Below are 19,028 nucleotides of genomic sequence, written 5' to 3'. Positions count from 1 at the left end.
TAGGCTCATTTTTACCCTGTACTCTAAAGAGTCTTTCCACTCTAGCACTTAGTTTCAGGTCAATATAATTGGTCTCCAAATCTGGGAGATCTAGGTCTTGAAAGTCCTTAATACCAATTGAATTGCAATTCTGGAATGGGAAAGTGTGCCATGCAAAGGGTAGAGAAGAAATGTCAGTTCAGTCTAGGTAGACTTGTAGTAACAATGGATTTAAATTTATTTTCTGTTTAGAAATGCCATGTTTATTCAAGATTCAAGTTAGGAAGATGATGAGGGTGTGGTTTTCAGACTCAAATATATTTAGGCTAATGTTTTAGATATTTTTTATAGTTAGAATTAGACTGTCAGTTGTCTGGTTGCCTAAAGATACACTGCCACAAATAGATACTGTTAATATTTTCAATATTAGACAGAATATGCAAAGACTGTGAAGAATAAAAAGGATAAGGATAGAAGTTTTTCATCAACCTTGATTATTATTTTAAGTCATACTGTTTAACATGTGCATGAGGTTCTCCATCAACAGCCTGTGTAAATAAGAAATGCTGTATTTTCTTATCGCTGGAGTTGTCATAAAAAATGAGTGAGCTATTCCCATGATTGTGTTTACAGGATTGTTATTTACTCATCTTTAGGATGACTCAGAGAGTTGGTCTATTTGTCAATATATTTTTACAAATTATGTTGTCTTTCTACTAGTTATATTTTCTCATATCAGTGGTATCAGTTATGCACTTGATTATAGTTTTCACTCCCTTTGTTTTTTTTCTCTTCTTATTATGTTCCTTGTAATCCTCTGCGGTTCCTGAAATAATTTCAGGACATCTATATTAGCAGGTTTTAAATTATTTTCATGCTTTTGAGAGTTTTGTGGATGAGAAGTCAAACTGACTCAAATTGTGTGTAATTGGCTTAATACATTATTTTATATCTCTTTTAGCTGTCTGCCAGTAATTTCATCTCCATTGTTTTTTTGAAAAAGAAAATAGTCTTTAAAAATTGAGCTATTATACTGGGTTTTGTTTTTTTCTTTGAGGCTTATTTCCAGATTGTGTTTATCTGTCTTGTTTGTCCCTCAGATGACATCACAGAATGGAAGATTCTGTGGTAACTGAGTAAAATAGGGACAGATTCTCTTAAGTGGCTCAGTGAAGGTCAATTCTTTGTCTAAAAGGATAGAGTGCTTTTCAAGTGCTGAGTTATGGTCAGGAAGGAATCAGTTGGTTTGCAATAAAAAACATATTCCATACTATTCAAATAATGAAAGGCAATACCAGAAACTAATTCTGATGTCCTTCTGGCAACATGAAATATCTGGATAGTATAATGAAATTGGAATAAAGGGATTAATGAGAAATGCAAATGTTAATTGGTATGTGGAAAAATTAATTTCTGTGAGAGTAAATGACAAAACTAAATACTAATTTTTCTCATTTTGCCAAAAGCTAAAAACACTTCCTACTAGTTGCTTTGGCAAAAATACTGGAATGTTGTTTATACTTCCTTTCAAAGTCTACAGGGCAATGTCTTGTTGTTAACATCAGTAATTTTGGTTTAGAGTTAGAACTCTTGTTTCTCAATCGCTAAACACTTACAGCAGAGGAATCATGGTAGCAGGGGATTGTGTTCTGAAGCAGTGGCTCCTAAAAGCATTGTGTAAATGAACCTGCTCAGAGAAGATCCATTGCAGTTTCACTTGCCGCAGCTCCACATCTGACTCTGCCCCTTCTTCGCCTTGGGGCCCCTTGCACCACTTTGTCCCTTGCTGCTGACTCAGGGTTTGCTCCGTTGTCCTTAGTGCCCTAATTCCCAGGATCACCATTAGCTCCTTTAACTTTCCCTAGAGCTGCTATTGTTCTTTTGGAGACAGCTGCTGGGTTAGGCTGTGCCCTGATAAACTTGCTCTAGAGCCCTACATATCTTTGCATGGTGCTACACAGTGCTCCTGCCAAGAGATCTCACGGGCTGTTCATGAGACCACAGTTCTGAATAATTTTTTTTAAAGTGCTGACAGTCAGTAGATAAAGAACGCATTGGCTGATACACCAGAGGATTGTCCAGAGGAGCCTCAGCAGGCTGGAGAAATGGTTTGATAGGAACGTGATGCAGTTTAACAAAGACAAGTGCAAAGTCCTGCATCTGGGCTGGAACAGCCCCTGGCACTATTATATACTGGGAGCGATCCAGTTGGGAGGCAACTTTGCAGAATAAGACCTGGAGGTCCTGATGTACACAAGTTCATAAAACCTCAGAAGATCATCTGGCCTGATCTTTTGTGGAAAAGAGAGTAGATGAGATTATCTAGCACGCTGTTCATTTGTGTCTTGAAAACCTCCACTACACCTGGGCTGCTGGGACCAGCTCCAGGCTCCCCAATGCAATAGAGATGTTGAAATGACTGAAGGGAATCCAGCTGCTAAAATGTGAAGGAATCCTTTGTATAAGGAACGGCTGAGAGATCTGGAACTGTTTAGCGTGGAGAAGAGAAGGCTTGGCAGGAGTTTTTATCAAGATCATTCAATACCTGGAGGGAGGGTTAGGGTGCATTGTAGCACCATCATTGACTGTGGGACAAGAGCTCTTCTCCCCCATGGCAAGCACTCAAAACAGGAAAAACTATTTACCTGTGATGGTTCTTTTTAAGGATTTATTGGTTGTATATACTTCCACAACACCTCCTTCCAGCTTTTCCCTTTGTAGTCCATATAGAATTGTGAGACTTCGGTTGAAAGAAAAGCACTCAGCTGCTTAAATAGCCAAATGATCTTTATCAATACAAGGCATGCCATCCTGGACAGTGCTAGCAATAAAAATAAACCCAGATTACAGTGTAAATGTGTAGTCACACTCTGAATATACAGGTGAGTAAAATCTCAACATTCTTTCTAAATGGCCTGTCTGTTTATGGATTATCCACAGTCATGGGAACCAAACTCTGAATGAGTCTGGAAGAACACCTTTGTGCCTAGTAGTCATTTTGATACATCTGGCTTGCCTGGACGGGCCCCCAAAATCTGCTTAGCATTGATTGAAATCTGTTCTTCCTTACACTTAGTAAAATGTCTTGATTTTTGGGTGTAGATTCACCATGTCTGGCTTTCCAATGCACGCAACCATTTTATGTTGGTAAAATCAGATGTTCAGTGCTTGTATTTATGTATAAACAGTCTGCATCTACTGCAGTGCCTGCACTGTTTTTAGAGTTTTGTGAAAAGTTAGAAATTGCTCTCCTAGACTTTTGCAGACCTGAAAACATTGATATATCATGGATCCAAAATAAAATTTGTAAAAATTTCAGCCACATTTTTGGGTTTTAAATAAACTAGAAAAAGGAATTTTGTGGGAGCTGAAGGGGATGTAATGAAGGAAAATACAGTGGGGAGAAACTGAATGACTATGAGGGGAAAATGGAAGAAAAAAGATTTGTTTACCTTATCAAAATAAAGACCAAATATAAAAGGGCTCTAAGGTTAAACAAACTATCTGGTGCTTAGATTTCCTTCTGAGGAAGTAACTTAAAGATAAGAATGGTGGTTCTACAGATATAGAAAGGCCTCTGCAGTTATAGATGTGTAGAAATCGTGTGCCCATAATTATAGTTCTTTGGCTTAATAAAAAGGGCATGTTTAAAAATGGAAAGAAATCTGTTTCCAGACATCAAATTGTGTCTACAGTCTAGGGTTTCCTTACAGCATTTACTCAGGGCATGCTGTGCACAGTCTGTGTGTTAGTAGCTCTCTGCCTTTCTAAGAATCTGTTCAGGTTCTGGTTTACATGGGATAGTCCCAGTTTTGTCTCTAGGAGAGAGTCCATAGATCCAGTTTGCATGGGTACAAAAGAGAGGCTCATAGCATCTGGATGAGAAAGTTCTGTGAGGCCTTGGTGCTTGTAGAAGGAGATACTGGCTCTTATGGTGTTTTCCATCCCCACTGCCCTCATCTTTTTCTCATTTGCCCTTATTCCTGCTCTTCCCTTTGAAAAGTAACTTGTATATTTTTCATTCTTTGTTACACTATGTCAGTTACTGTGCTTCTGTCTTCTTCTCCCACTTTGTTATCTAGTTTTGCCTCACAAAGCTGTGAGGATATATAAGATGTTACAGGATACTTTGAGGAGGATACAGGATACTGTGAGGAGAGGGTAATGTCAAGAGGGAATGCCTTGAAGCTGGACAGTTCAGAAAAGATGGTCATGTTCTCTTTTTGTTCTAGTTGAGCTTTGCTACCTTGCTGACCACAGGTGCTTGATAGATACAATTCTGTAAGAGAAGCATTAACTTGTTAGTATTAGACCGTAAGTCCCTCTTAACTGGTAACTAAATAATCAGGGGTACCAGCCATACATCTCTACCAATAATTAATAAAAATTAAACAAAGCAGTAAGTCTCTGACTTGGTGGCTATCAGCAGTGTCATAGGTTATATCAATACAATGACACTATTTTTAATTACCTCCCTATTTTTAATACACATAAGGTAGTCTGCTTATCTATGCCATGCTCGGGCATCTGTCAAGAAAAATATCACCTTTCCTGGGCCAAAACTATAGCAGGGGTGATGGTAAGGGTCTAAATCTGTGGGATAGTGTGAGACAAAATTCAGACCCAATGCCTGAATTTTGGGCAGGGAGGTAGTCAGATTCTCAGATGTTTAAGGTGCAGTATGAGGAAGGAGCCCAAGCACTGTTCCTTCATTGGGACCTTACTTTCACATTTGTGATTCAAACCTTGCTGTTGTGTGCGGCTTCTTTGGAGATTACTAGCTCAATTCTTTGCCGCTGGGATATAGTTCATAGAAATGTAGTTTTCCCTGGAATACCATGGAAGGGTGAGAGTTTGCAGGTTTGCTATTCACAAGAGGCTCATGGCAAGAACAAGCAAGTAAATTTCTAAACATGCAGAATTGCTTAATAAATGCAGCTTTCACTTAATTATCCATTCTTTCACCAGGGGAAAATACTGAACACGTGTTGGGTCTGGCTGAGACGGAGTTGATTTTTCCTGGAGCAGCCCTCACAGTGCTGTGCATTGCATTGCAGGGGGTTGTTGGTAACACACCAGCAGTTGGCTGCTGCTGAGCAGCACTCCACAGCATCAGCCCTGTCTCTCCAACTTCAGCCTGGCACAAGTAGGCTTGGGGTGAGCAAGGTGTTTTGAGGGGACATAACCAGGACAGCTAGACAAAATGGATTCCATAATGTATGATGTCTGCTCAGCAATGAAAGTTAAGACAAAGGAAGTGAGGGGGCATTTATTATTATGAGGTTTGTCCTCCAGAGCAATCACTGCATGCTCAAGCCCTACTTCCTTGGAAATGGCTGGACATTGCTTTTGGTGGGAAGTTGAGCATAACTCTTTTGTTTTTCTTTGCTTCTGCAAGTGGCCTTTGCTTTTGTTTTATTAAACTGTTTTTGTCTTGACCCGTGGGTTTTTCTCCGTCTTGTTTCTACCCTTGGTCCTGCTGAGGCAGGGAGTGAGAAAAGTGGTGTGATTGGGCACCTAACATCTGTCCAAGGTCAACCCACCTCACCACACTGCTCCAATACTGGCTCACTTTCTTTTTGGAAGTCCTCACACTCTGTGTACATTCATGAGAGCAGTGTTCTTCATTGAGGCTACTATGATTTCTTTTATATGAGAAGGACCAAAATGATCCAGTTGCCAAGTTCCTTTTCTTCTGTAAATCATCAGAGCCTCTGTCAGTTGATTTCTTGATGAGGCCCTTATCAGACGATCAGATTTCTGCCAATTGACTTTGTTTCCAAGGCAACCACTCTCTTGACAAGCCAGTTCCCTTCAATAGTAGGTGACTTATTTTTTGTAATAGGTTGATTATATTTTAACTGCATTGTCCTTAATAAAGTACTTCTATTTAAATTTCAATCCTAAATGAAAATGTAAAGATAACAAACCAAAAGTCTGTGTAACTAAAATAAAGTTGACAGAGTGGTAAAGACGTGTAAAGGGATTTTATAATCTCTCACAGAATTCCTAAATTGTACATATTCCCTAAAGATAAGCCTGCTCATGAACCATTCCCAATTATATAGGTATTCAGTGTATTCATTTTCTGAAAATAATGGAAGTTTGGGTGACTTACAAGGATGTTTCCCAAGAGCATAGATGGTTCTACTGCTGGTATTCACAGAACAATTTGCTTTCCTACTAATTTAAGTCTATAAACTGGTGATACTGGTGTTGATACTGGTGTTTAAAAAAAAACAGATTCCAGCCCAACTTCTTCTTACGCACATGGTCTTATTCTTGACATGGTCTTACTCTACATCTCACACATGTGGTGTTTCTCTCTGGTAAGTTAACTCATCCTTTGCTTCAGTGGCTTTTTATATTAATTTGCGTTTGCTTCCAACAAAACTCATAGGATTGTCTTTGTTGAGTTTCTTGGATTCATCCTGGATTTACATTTTCAGGGAAGAGGCACCGAGAGAATATAGTTACAAAACACTTTCTCTGAGGAAAGCGAATTCTAACATCTGTATTCATATAGGCATGTATTGTCATCATGCCTACACACACAATTCTGAAGGTACTGATTTCTGAATATAGCTATGTTAGTATACGGTGACTGAAGTTGTTCTCTTGCTTATCTAGTATGTTTTCAAGTTGTAGTCTTGATTTCAGAGATGGCTGAAACTTGTAGAAACGTTTCTGAAACTTTTAAAGTTTGTAGGACAAGGCATTCACAGAAATGGAATCAAATTTTTGTTTCTACCAATAGATTGAACTGTCTGTAATGCATGCTCTAAGCCCCGTCTTTCTTAGAGATGTCAGACAATTTTAGAGAGGCAAACACTTGTCTTTTTTACTTTATAAAGTATTGTTTCCCCAGAGGAGTAGAAATAGCTATATTTGAGCTGAACTAATTTCAAGGTAGTTTGTGTAAGCATTTGGATTTTGGAGCACTTAAATCCTCATGCTGTAAAAATAAACACTGTTCATTCTTAGCCGTAATGAAGCAACTGGTCCTCTGTAATGTGATTGCTTGGGAAATTTCTCACTGACCACCGTGAGCTATCCAGTCCTTTTTGCAGGGAACTGATCTTGCAAGAGCTTTGTCCTTTATTTTGTCTCCATCTGTTTATAGGTTAACTTATATCTTCTGTCTGGACTGACAGACAGAATTTAGGCACCAATCCAGCAAACTACTTAAACAACAGTTTAGTTTTAAGCCTTAGAATAACTAAATTACCTGGTTAAAAAAAATGAAATAACATTGCTAGCACACTACTGTCATCTTTAGAATGGAGTTCGGGAGATTAGGTTGTATTAGTACATGAACTTTAAATGGAATAAGAAGTGTTAAATTAAACATACATTGAGAATAGAAAACACAGATTAAGACTTTCGTCTTTAGTACAGGAGAAAAGATTCCAGTTTGATAGCAGGCAGTGTTCATCTTGTATATTTCTTTTAGATCAGTGCTGCTTGAGTGTGTGACTAGGCAAACTATTTATTTAGAATAAATAAATAAATTTATTATAGATGTAGTAGTTTCCTCTGTCCAAAGAAGGACTGACCATAAAATCAGCAGGAATTTTGGCATTACTTTGTAAAACAATAGAAATGGCAACATACCTGTTGTTGTACTGGCAGAACTAGTGATGACTACACAGTTAGCAATAATTCACTGGCACACACAGAAATTCTAATATATACTTTAAAGGTTACTCAGGTGTTTGTTTCTTTGAAAGATCTTCTCATTAAATATTATAAAAGTGTTAATCCTGTCAGAAAGAGAAACTGTCCTGTGAATGGGTGAACTTACATTTTTAAGCTAGTTGAGTTTTACATTCCTTTAATGAAGCTGATGGTAAAATAGAAATTGTCTCTTTTTGAATTTAGTTGGTTCAGCTTTCATTTTATTGAGCAAGCAGAAATGCCTAGTTTTTGTGTTCCATAATGGTGACCTCTTGTGGTGTGAATATGTCAGTATTTCTGAAGGAGCTTTCTGTAATACACAGGGGAGGAGGTTGTATTTACATGTAACTTTTAATGAACAGCTAACTTACTAACTTAGTAAAATAACATAATCTTTTCCAATTAGCTATTAATATGCACAACTCAATGCATGTGGAAGAGCAAGCATTTTGAGACAGTTTTCTGATAATGCTTTTGTGTGTTCATACTGCATCTTGTAGTGACCAGATGGAAGAGCTGGCAAAAAGTCATCACAGCTGAGGACTTCAGGCCAGAAGAGAAGAGTAACAGGTACAAGGGATTTCATCTCCATTCAAAAAATGTGAAATGCAGTCAAATAGAAATAATGTAGTTCTTGTGATTTGCCAGTATTGTTCTTTATTATTCACTGAACAATATTTTTTGGTTTTCTAGATATATTGGGTTTTATTACTGTTCTTAGTGAAGAGAAACAATATTCCAGGGATCTTCACTTTAAATATCTGTTGGTATTTTCTATTTGCTTTTCCCATATCTAGGCTTAAGAATCTGCCAATCCATTAATACCTTATTTGCCCATCACTTTTTGTAAATCTGTCACAGTTGCACAGAAACTAATAAAATTATGCCAGCCTGTATTATCTGAAGAAGCAGATTTTGGATTGCTCTGTAGGGATGCATTTTGCTAATTTTACATAACAGACTTTAATAATATTTCCTCATAGCTGGCACATTTCATACATCACAAGTGTGTATTTGAGAGTCTGATATGGAAACCTGAACTTTCTACTGTGCAATTATTGTGCTTTATTACTATTATTCTAGAAATGAGAAATTCTATTATTCTAGATCATTCTGGCAAAAGCTGTATTGTGCTCTGCTCTTATTTCTTTCTGAGGAGCAGAGAGTATTTACCATGTCATGCAAGTTAGTACACTTGCAAGCCTTTTCATTTGTTTGTGCTATTTTATTGATGTTACTGAAAATATAAAGTGTGTTTTTAGGATTGTTTCTTTCTAAGTCTACGTTTTTAACATTATGTAGCTTCCTCAGTTTGTGCATGCTTCATCTTTTATCCCACAATAAAGAAGGGAATGGCACCAGGAATTCTCCATCATTTCTTCTCTACAATGGGATTCTGGGTGGAGTGTTCATTTACAAATTATTTCTATTTTCTGATATGAATTGTGTTTATGCTTTGACATTTTAGAGAGGAGGTAGACTGTTTTAATATTGATCTATTCGTGGCCACTCAGTATTCAGTGAAAAGGCTAAACATTATAAGTCAGGCAGTACTCAGCTTTTCAAAGCTCAGTGTTGCTAAGGCTCTTGTATTTACATGCTAAAAACAGCAACCAATAAATGTAGACTGATTAGTGATTTTTTTTTGACCAGAATGCAAAGCAGCAGTTAAGACCTATGAAAAACGGAGACAACCAACTTGAACTTGCTGCATTTTTTTGCGTTGAGTATTTTTTCTGTTGAGTTGTGGTTTGCTCTATTAGAAAGTTCTGGACAGCTTCTGCAATATTTTAAATATAGCTAGTACCCTAACTTTTCATCAGCAGCTTAAAAAATCTCCCAGGACTGAGACACGATTTAGTAATGTTGCTTTACTTTAGAATCATGTATTGTCTGGTCATTCTCACTTGTTTAGTAAAAGCTGATTATCTTCTTTTTTATTTAGTTATAAGAGATAATTATATTTAGATATAAGGTATACCTTATTTAGATATAAGGCATAATTACTTTTTTTAAACTATACCATTATGGCGTTCAGTTTGCTGTATTCTTCTGATGAATATGAGACAAGTGAAGCAGAGCAGTACAAAAAAGCATCTGTTCTTTCCATTCTGAACTGAAAATTAAATGGATTTGGTAATTTTTTTTAAAAGTGAGAAGCTTGTCTCTATCTGCAAATGCATGCCCAAAATTTTCTATTTCTTGACTAATGAAGTTAAGTATATGTGTAGCTAAAAAGTCAGTTCCATCTTTCAGTTTAGGAGAGGTAGCTACAGATAGAAAATAAAAGAAATAATGGAGTCAATATGTGGGTTTTGTGGCAGGAAGGAAGTGTGCACACTACTGTAATGTTCTTATTTCAGCTGTACTTTTACATTATCCAGAGCAGAATTTTCACTTCATTGCAAACACTGCATAGTGTTTTATTAATTAGGCCACTCATCAATTTAAATAAGATGGTCAGCTCATTTGATCTCGAAAATAAAAATGCCATGCAAAATAATAAGAATAACAGTATTTGCTAATAACATGCACTTATATATAATATGTATATATCAAATATAGTGTACTACTTATGAAATAGCAGCATTTTTATAATCTTTTGAATAGGTATATTTGATAGATTAATTGTGTGTAAATGTAGACAGTTAATATAGACCAAAAAACTAGTCTTTAGATTATTTTCTAAAGAGCAAGTTTTTAAAATATGAAGTTTTAAATTGTTTTACTGTTCCAAGTAATGCCAGTATGCAGTCACTGTTTTAAGGTCTGAGATACTGTTCTTGTGATGCAAACCTCTTATTATTGGTGTTTTCAGGCAGTATAGTAGTTTTTGTGTTCTTCATATTTCTCTTAGGAATTCACATTGTCCTTTAAGTGCAAGAGCTAGTAATGAACAACAGGAGACATTTTCAGACAAATCCATGACTTAAAGAAATGTGTATAATCCAGTCTTAATGGCTTTCTTATTTAGTAGAGTTGTGTGGCTTTTATTTCCCTATTAAAAAAACCTCAAAGCAAAAACAAATCAACAGACCAGACCCTGTCTTTATAACAACTTTGCTTGCCTGCAAGATAAAGAGCTTAACCCATTCTTGAACTCCAAACACATGCCTACATGCACCTTGTAAGCAACTGTTAGATCCTTTACATCTTGAGTTTCACGGAAGCTCTGGCTCTCCATCTGTAGTGGCCCAATGGTCAAGGCCAGAATTTTGTCACTTCACAAAATACTAGGTGGAGGTGTAAAGGATGTTCAGCATGTCAGAATAATTCCCAGTGATGCTGCATCCATATGAAAGTGAATCCTTGATTCCATTTTTTAATTAGCTGTGTTTTCACCATCTTCCTTGTCCAATCTGAAAACAGATCCATGCTCCCAGTCTTGTTCCCAGAAAAATTCTAGTCCACTGGTTTTCAGGTCTGCCAACTTTTGCCTTGATGTCTGTGATACATTTTTTTTTTTTGTATTTTCTTTTTGAAGCCAAGTAAAAAAAGCTTAAATATCTTTAAAAACTTCCTCTGTGAAGTGAACAAGGTTTCTGATAATGGAAAGTAGCTTTTTCTGAGTCACACGGGTATTTGGCTGAGGGTGGCCAAGAACAGTGGGAGTTAGTTGTCTTCAAGATTTCTGACATGTTTTTTTGGAGGCAAAATATCTTTCACATATCTATAGTTTACTACTCATTTCAGAGGTTGCTGTGTGACAAACTGCTGAATGCATTGGAGAATAGGAATAAACATACATTTTATAAAAGTCTAGTCATGAAGTTTGCAAAACTTCATGCATGAAGTAGTTAGAATTGCTAACAGGATGTAATAACTAACAGGACTTTTCCCTAACTGACCAGTCAGTTAATCAAGCTTAGTGTTATATCATGCATATGTACTAGATAAAATACTGCAATCCTAGAGGATTATCTGTAGTATGCATTTTTTTGGAACAAATAATAAGCTGTCACATGAACACAGAGCTGAGAAATAGTAGGACACTTTGATGTTTAAGTAGTCATTACCTTCCAATTCAGTGATCAAATGAGCCGTTAATGTCAGCAAACAAAACTTTATAATACAGCTTTACGTATTAAACCACTTATCCATCTAGTTTTGTTTGAAATGTTCGTTTTTGAGAACATGTAAATAGAAGGAAAATCTTTAATTCATAGAATAACCCAGAATATAGCAAAATGTGACATTTTTAGATTTTTTTTCTGACTAATGAATAAAGTATTTGTAGTTATTTATTATTGTAGAAAGTGAAACCTTCACTGAATGTGTGCTTCTGTTTTGAATGTATTTTGAAGGTGTAAAGGATGAAACAAGAATAAATGAATGGGAAGAGGAAGATTTCTTTTGGCATACAAGGATTCTACCAATTCTGCGTGAACTGGAAAAAAGTGGGTAACACTGCTCTGAAAGGGTGTGTTTTCTGTACTGTTTCTTGCAGGAAGCATGGGACTAATTTTTGTTTACTACAAAATAACAACAGTAATTGGAGTATGTGGCCTTTTATGCTTCCATATGTTCAGTGACTTCACTGTGTAAAACTGGCCTGGGCAGTCTAGGTGGCCCTGCTTGAGCACAGGGGTTGTACCAGATGACTTTCAGACGTCATTTCCAACTTCACCCATTCTGTGATCCTGTAAAAAACCCCAGAACTGGTTTAGTGTGAACCTTGTCTGATTAAATTACCTTATTTTAGACAACATAGCTGTGCAAGCTTAGCGGTCAATGTTGAGCTAATAATTTTAAGAATAAGTACTGCACAGATTCACTGCTTTAACCATAGACTGTATTGAAGGTCTCAATCCATTTTAAAAAACTAAGGAAATCTTAATGAAAATTTCCACTTGTGATTAAAGTGTTAGATGTGCCAGAAAAGTATGTAATGACTCAGAATACTGAAGCAAAATTGAATAAATTAAGTATAGTGTGAAAGGTTAAACTCTGGAATCCATTTTGCATTGGAAAAGTTGTTCGGTTGCCTTCTGTAGACACTGTATTTATTTGAATGATGAGAATATAGAAAGTAGATTTGTTTTTACAAGTAATTCTGTTTTACAGGATCTTTAGTAGTGTTTGTGATAGCATGGCACAGCTTAGAACTTTTTTTGCATAGTTTTGCAGATGTTCATGAGTGTGAAGCACCTGTACACTGCTAAGTGATTCCCAATATTTGTAATTGTTTAAAAAAGACAGGATTCTCATTCCCACGTCTGTCACTGATGTATAGACAACAGTGATCAGGAAATTTGAAAACAGCTATGTAATTTCACATTTTCCTTGCTTAATGCCAAGATTGTCAAATATCAGCCATTGGTTACAGTTTTGCATAGTGAGCTGTTCTTTATTTGTAAGCGAAATAAAATTTAGAGGTAAAATCTAATCATGTCTTTCCCTTGTCATGAATGTAGCTAAGGAAAATCAGTTTTCATGCCCCTTTTCCTCAGTCTTCACTTGATTTGGTTAGTGTATTGGGGTTTTTCTAGCTTTTATCAAAACCTGATTATGGCCTAGCTTTTCTAATAATAGATGACATTATCTAATGATACCTTCTCACCAGCTGATTGAATGTAGTACTACATATACCTTAAGACCTGAGGTTTGCTACTTCTTGAATATTAACACAAACTGTAACTGAATTGCATCATTGCCTCCTGCAACTGTGTGATATATTGCTTTCTTTAGACTGTTTACTGCATAATTCTTATGAATGTTAGAATTCCATAATTGAGATGCTTTGAGTGGGTCTGTTGGTAATTTAATATTTTTTAATTTTGTGTGCAGTCATTTGCTTTGTACCTTTTAGCTAATTCCCCGCACATGAACCTAGGTCACATTTAGTTTTTCATATATTAATAGAGAAGCCTTTTTCTTCACCTTCTTGATGCAAAAGTATTTGCAGAAGCCTTTCCATGCAAAAACAAATCTGGAGTTAACCTGGAACTTATTTATTGCCTAAATTCTTCTGAATATGATGTACTTGAGTTGTTTATAATGTGACAAAAAAAAACCAACCCTAAAGTCTCTTTTTCTAGAGGAACAAATAATTAATTTTGTTACCTTCCAATACTCAGGAAGTTAAGCTTTAAAATGCCCCATGGGATGAGTGACGAATAATTTTTGTTGTTAATTTTGATGAAATGGAGTGTAAGAGCTTTCAGTTTTGGTTCCTTGCCACTCCTGTTTAACAGCTTACTGGAGCAGAGCATTTAGAATCATGCTAAATTTTGTTACATTTTCTGTCACGATGGGAGTAGAAATGGAATAGTCATTGCTGTTCCTTGAGTGTGATGATTGCAAATTGAGAGCTTCCAGGCACTTCTCATCCTGAGAGATCAGTCCTTGAATCTGCCTGCAGGGTAGGGGCCTCAGACATGTTTCATCAAAAGTGCTTTGCCTCCTTGAATATGACTTTATTTCAGCTGTGAAGTACACCCTGAGTAAATGCAGTTTATACTGCCAGTTCATGTGGATTTACATGGGGCTCTGTAAGTGTGACCTTATGGAAAAAGGCAAATGCAAGAAAATCTTTTAAAAATCTCACTGTTCAATTTTAAAAATAGACAAGACTTCTCCTTTTCTCTGTAGACATGTACATGATTCCATTGTGTTGAGATGCAGTTTTTGTGATTTGGTTTTATTTTTGTATATTTTAAACAGAGTCTCAGGGACTTGAGTGAGGAAGCAGATCACTTTTTTTGTCCATATGACAACATTCCACTCAAATATGTCTTGCACCTCTACATTGAAGAGTTCTAGCAAGTTTTTACTTGCACCTTTTTTAATCCCAGCAAGGTTTGATATATAAAGTTAGGTATATGGGGAGAAAAATGCTCCATAATGATCCCTTTTTCACATCTAATGTTGAGTGGAGTGCTTTAAAGAATGTTCTCAGAGACACAGTTTCCTGGTAGACATTTGGTCAATCTGATTATTAAGCATCAAAGGTGAGTTTAATTTTAGCTGTAGGTATTATTTTGGCTAAATGATTTCTCAGCTTGAGTCTCCTTTTTTTGACAAAGCAGAATAAAATTATTTCTGGGTATCACATTAGCATGTGAAGACATTTATTTGGTGTCTCATTTTTGGAACAGGTTGTTGTGCAACCTGTTATTTATTTTGTTCTTCTGTGTCTTCATGTATTGAGATCCTCTGGATAAAGTGGCACTGATAATTAGTTTTTTTTCTCTCCTTTCCTACACCCTTCAAGGAGAAGACAATATAGAGCACCTTTGTCTAGCTTGTACCAAGCTCTATCAAGCATTGGGTGATGGAAATATGCTTGGAAAAAGATTTAAAAGAAGAAACATCCTTCTGAAGACATTATATAAACTTGTAGACATTGATTCAGATCCACTTTCCCTGAAGCTGGCAAAGATTATTCTGGCTGTAAGTGTTTTGAAATGCTCTTTGGTAAAATGTGAAGCTCAAAATCATGAATTACAACTTGCATTTAATTTTTCATTTCATACTTGTAAACTGTGTCTAAACTAACTCTTCCCTAAGTACAGTTTGCTACCTCAGGGATACTAGTCTGCTGTCCATCTACATCAACACTTGTAGCTTATTTTCTGTAGAGAAGTTACATCTGGGGGAGGAAGGAGGGGCACAAAATAGAATAGTTGGTGTATGGTGGCAGGAATATTGTATAGGCATGGAAAAGACACAGTGTTCTAAACTGGGGTACACGTGCATGGATTTAAAAAACCCAATGATTATAAAATGTACACATGGAAATGAAGCTTTGGTTTTGAATAATATCTTGATCTTGTTCTGAAAATACCAAAGTGGAGGGGTTTTTTTTGAAGGTGAGTGAATGTAAATAATCTTTTACATTAATATTTGTGGTTAAAACTCTCAATTAAATGTTGTGCTTCAGAACTTCTTTGTTCTGCAAAGCATGTATGGACAGTCACTGGTGAAAGGATGCCCACTAACCTTGTGTTGTAGGCATCTGGGTGATGTGTGTGTGTGTTGAGGGAGTTGTGTTCTCCTATAAGGGAGTAAGTTATGTTATTGAGAAGATACACTTACATACTCAGATACCACAGAGATGTTAAGTGGTGCTTATTAAAAGGAAAGGTTCCTTTACAGACATTTTTCTGTGTAATCTTCAAAAAGCATGAACCTAGAAGAAATTGCCCTTGAAGTGCAGAGAAAAGGAAGAGAGATGTCATTGTATTTTTGCCACCCTTCCTTCCCTTTCACAATCTCTCATCATAAGAGCATGTTTTCTGATAGCTGAGAGTAAATTTCAGTGTGACATGTACTGTTGTGCTGGAGGTCTTTGTTGGTAGGGCCATAGATGCCAAACCACTGATTTCCATACAGAATTACTTTGTAAGGGAATTGTAGAAAACAATCTTGCAAGTTATTGATAGACTACCTGTTTATATTAATGCATTAAAAGTTTAAAACTGTTATTTTAAAGCCAGCACAGTTCGCTAAATAGAGTTTAAAATACCTGAGTTTCAGGTTATTTCAGTTTCCTTTAATTCTGCATGTATCTTCAGTTTGTTTTAGTGTGTTGTTAGGATTTAAGCTGTAATTTAATAGTTCTGTGAGAACACAAGTGTGCCATGGTATCTGAACTTGTAGAATGTTAGATGTGTTTTTGCATGCAGATCTTAGTTGTGATTTTATGTCTTTTAATTTCTTTGCAGATGAAAGTAGATGGAAAAAATCTTGTTAGTGTTTGCAAGCTAGCATTTAAAATTTGTAGGAATGAAAACAATTATTTCATCATTCAAAATGATACATTATTGGGTATGTATTCTTTCTTATCTGTAAGTTAGATGTTGAAATTCAACAGTTAAAGTTGTTTATCTTTGAAAAAACATTTTGAGAATTAAAAATTCTGAAGAAAGACTAAAAATTGCCTGCCTAGGTCAAACTGATGGTTGGTCTAGTCCAGTATTCTGTGTCTAAGTAGTGATGAGGATGAGGAATGCTTTTTAGGGGGAGCACAGGAGCCTGTGTGGTTTTTGTGATCTGTTTACCCAGCACTACTCCAGCATCCAGAACTTTTCTGTTCTATTAGGGACATTGGATGGTGCATCCCTGCCTAATCCCTTTTTAATTTCTATGTCTTTTGTTCATTTGTTTGCCTTTTTGGATTTTCTGATTTTGTCTCCCTCTATGATGTCATAGAACAATTTCCAGAAATTCTCTGTGTGCTATTTTAAATCTATACATTTTTCTTTATCCCCCTGCTTGTAGTTTTGCAGGATTTATAAGAGTTTGTACAGTCAGTTTACCTTTCACCTTCAGGATTTTTTAAAAGGCAGTCTTATGACATATCTCTTTCTTCTCCTTTTCAAGACTGGGGCATCTGAGCCTCTTAGCTCTTTGAGCAGATATTGTGTCATTCAGTTGTTCTTTAAGTCCTTCTCTGTACCTTCTCAAACTCCAGTGGATCCTTCTTGAGATTTGTGGAACAAAAATGTTAGCGTTCAGAAACACATAATCACGAGAATGATTATATGCGGGTGCTTTTATTGAAGAGCTCTGGGTGTCAGGGGTACAAACCCAAATCTGACTCCTGACATGGGTTTGGGATGAACATGTTTTTCTATTCTATCGTTATATAACTTTCATGTTAATTAATAAACTTATATTGTTCTATTGTATACATAGATTTCATCCAAGCTCCTCGTGGTCCCCCTCAAACTTCTAACATAGTTTCTCATGATTCTTCTTATGATTAAACAATAATTATATTTAATTACTAAACAATCATCACATCTAACAATTATATCATTTATCATATACTGCTTACACAGGTGCAATTTCACGTGATCTGGCAAACACAAAGTCTAACATTTTCAGAGTGAATTTTTAACATTTTTCCAGGGCCCCACTAAGTTTAGCTTCTTTCTAATTCCCTGAATTTTATGATTTTAAAACCTTTTACTATCAAAACTATCTATAGAATTCAAGCTGTGTCTGCACCAAATTTATAGAAATGAGATAATGCTGACTGTGGTATTGGCCATCATCAGGGAGGATCTTGAGAATAGTCATTGGTTTTTTTATATTTTTTTATAGCTGCTGCATCACATTGAGCCAAAGGTTTTACAGAACTGTCAGCAATGGCTTAAGATCTTTTGTGTTTTTAACAGTGTTTGTGTCATGCACACCCACCCACTCCTTGCAAATATGAGAAATATTAAGAAAATGAAAGTGTGCAAATGATACTCAGTATTGATGGAAAGTCATTCCTTTCATTAAAACCTTAGTATGTTTTATTAATGTAGGTCTTGATCTTGCAAGCAGTTATTGCATCTGTATTGGTTAAGACATATGTGTATATTTGCTTGAATAGTTGAGAGTTTTAAAGTTAAAGTTTAGCACGCAGTTGTTGTCAGAAATGAAGACATGCCTTTCAGGTGGCAAGGAAAGGACTCACAGGAAACAGAACAGGATTGACTTTGGATACAGAAGAGTACAGTTTTGTAGAGATCAGCATCATACACAGCATTTGAACAAGTTGCATTTTTCTCTCATTTCCATCCTCATTCACTTTTCTTTCACTTGCTCTTCTTTCCCTGTATTTTAAAAACTAGTGAAGGAAAGAGCATTGGTAGGTGTTGTTTTATTTGTTTATTCACTCTTTGTGTTTTGGACCCACCTTGTCCCAGAAGTAGACATGACCCTGGCCTATCATCACAACTGCCCAGATCCCTGTTACAGTCACTGGGTTATAGATTCAATTTTTTTATTTTATTTTTCCTCTTCTGTCCTTGTGAACTGTTTATGTGCAGTGCAGCAGCTCCAGCAGAAGAAATAAGTTAATCCTTCATCCCAGAATAGACAACTACTGTTCAAGACCCTGTTTGATACTGTGCAGAGCAGGAACCTGAAACTGAGTTCTCACATTGCCACAACCCAAGTGATTTAATTGGTGAGGGTGGGAGTTTGGACAAGAATCTAGAGTGTGTTCTTCATTCATATATATATATATATATATATATACACACACACACCATTTCCCACAGCTTCAGTTGAGACAGAAAAAAAAATTTAAATCTCTTCAGTTTAATGATATGGGAAGATGTTTTTATTCAACTGGAACTGAATAGGAAGCAGAAATAAATATCTCTTTGAATCAGTTATTATAAGTTTAAAAGTATAATGTTGGTTAGGATTACTCATTTGTTTAAGATACCCCACTAAATTCAGAATGTCTCAATTTGACTGCAAAAGATACCTTGGCCATGTGTTAACTGTAAATTTTAACATTTCAGATGTCTGACAGTGGTTGCACAAAACAAAACTTCTATGTCAACTTTACCTACATGAAAAGGAAACCTAAAAAGACTATGAACAGGTTTCAAATGTGAGAGTTGAATTAGGCCCCTGTGCCTTTT

At 36.1% G+C, this 19,028-nt stretch overlaps 1 protein-coding gene across 1 annotated transcript in view; it reads left to right on the top strand.

Annotated features, from left to right (window-relative positions):
* Positions 1-19,028, top strand: part of ARMC2 (armadillo repeat containing 2) — a 70,453-nt gene that overhangs the window by 11,997 nt on the left and 39,428 nt on the right. Inside the window, exons 8-11 of the mRNA XM_036380182.2 lie at positions 8,173-8,226; positions 11,961-12,053; positions 14,870-15,048; positions 16,323-16,425. Coding sequence (XP_036236075.1) covers positions 8,173-8,226; positions 11,961-12,053; positions 14,870-15,048; positions 16,323-16,425 — 429 coding nt within the window. The remainder of the gene's footprint in view (positions 1-8,172; positions 8,227-11,960; positions 12,054-14,869; positions 15,049-16,322; positions 16,426-19,028) is intronic.

The sequence above is a fragment of the Molothrus ater genome, chromosome 3 (genome assembly GCF_012460135.2).
Source record: "Molothrus ater isolate BHLD 08-10-18 breed brown headed cowbird chromosome 3, BPBGC_Mater_1.1, whole genome shotgun sequence".
In the NCBI taxonomy this organism is placed as follows: domain Eukaryota; kingdom Metazoa; phylum Chordata; class Aves; order Passeriformes; family Icteridae; genus Molothrus; species Molothrus ater.
Note: the sequence above shows the minus strand (reverse complement) of the source record. Positions and strands in the feature narration are given on the sequence as shown.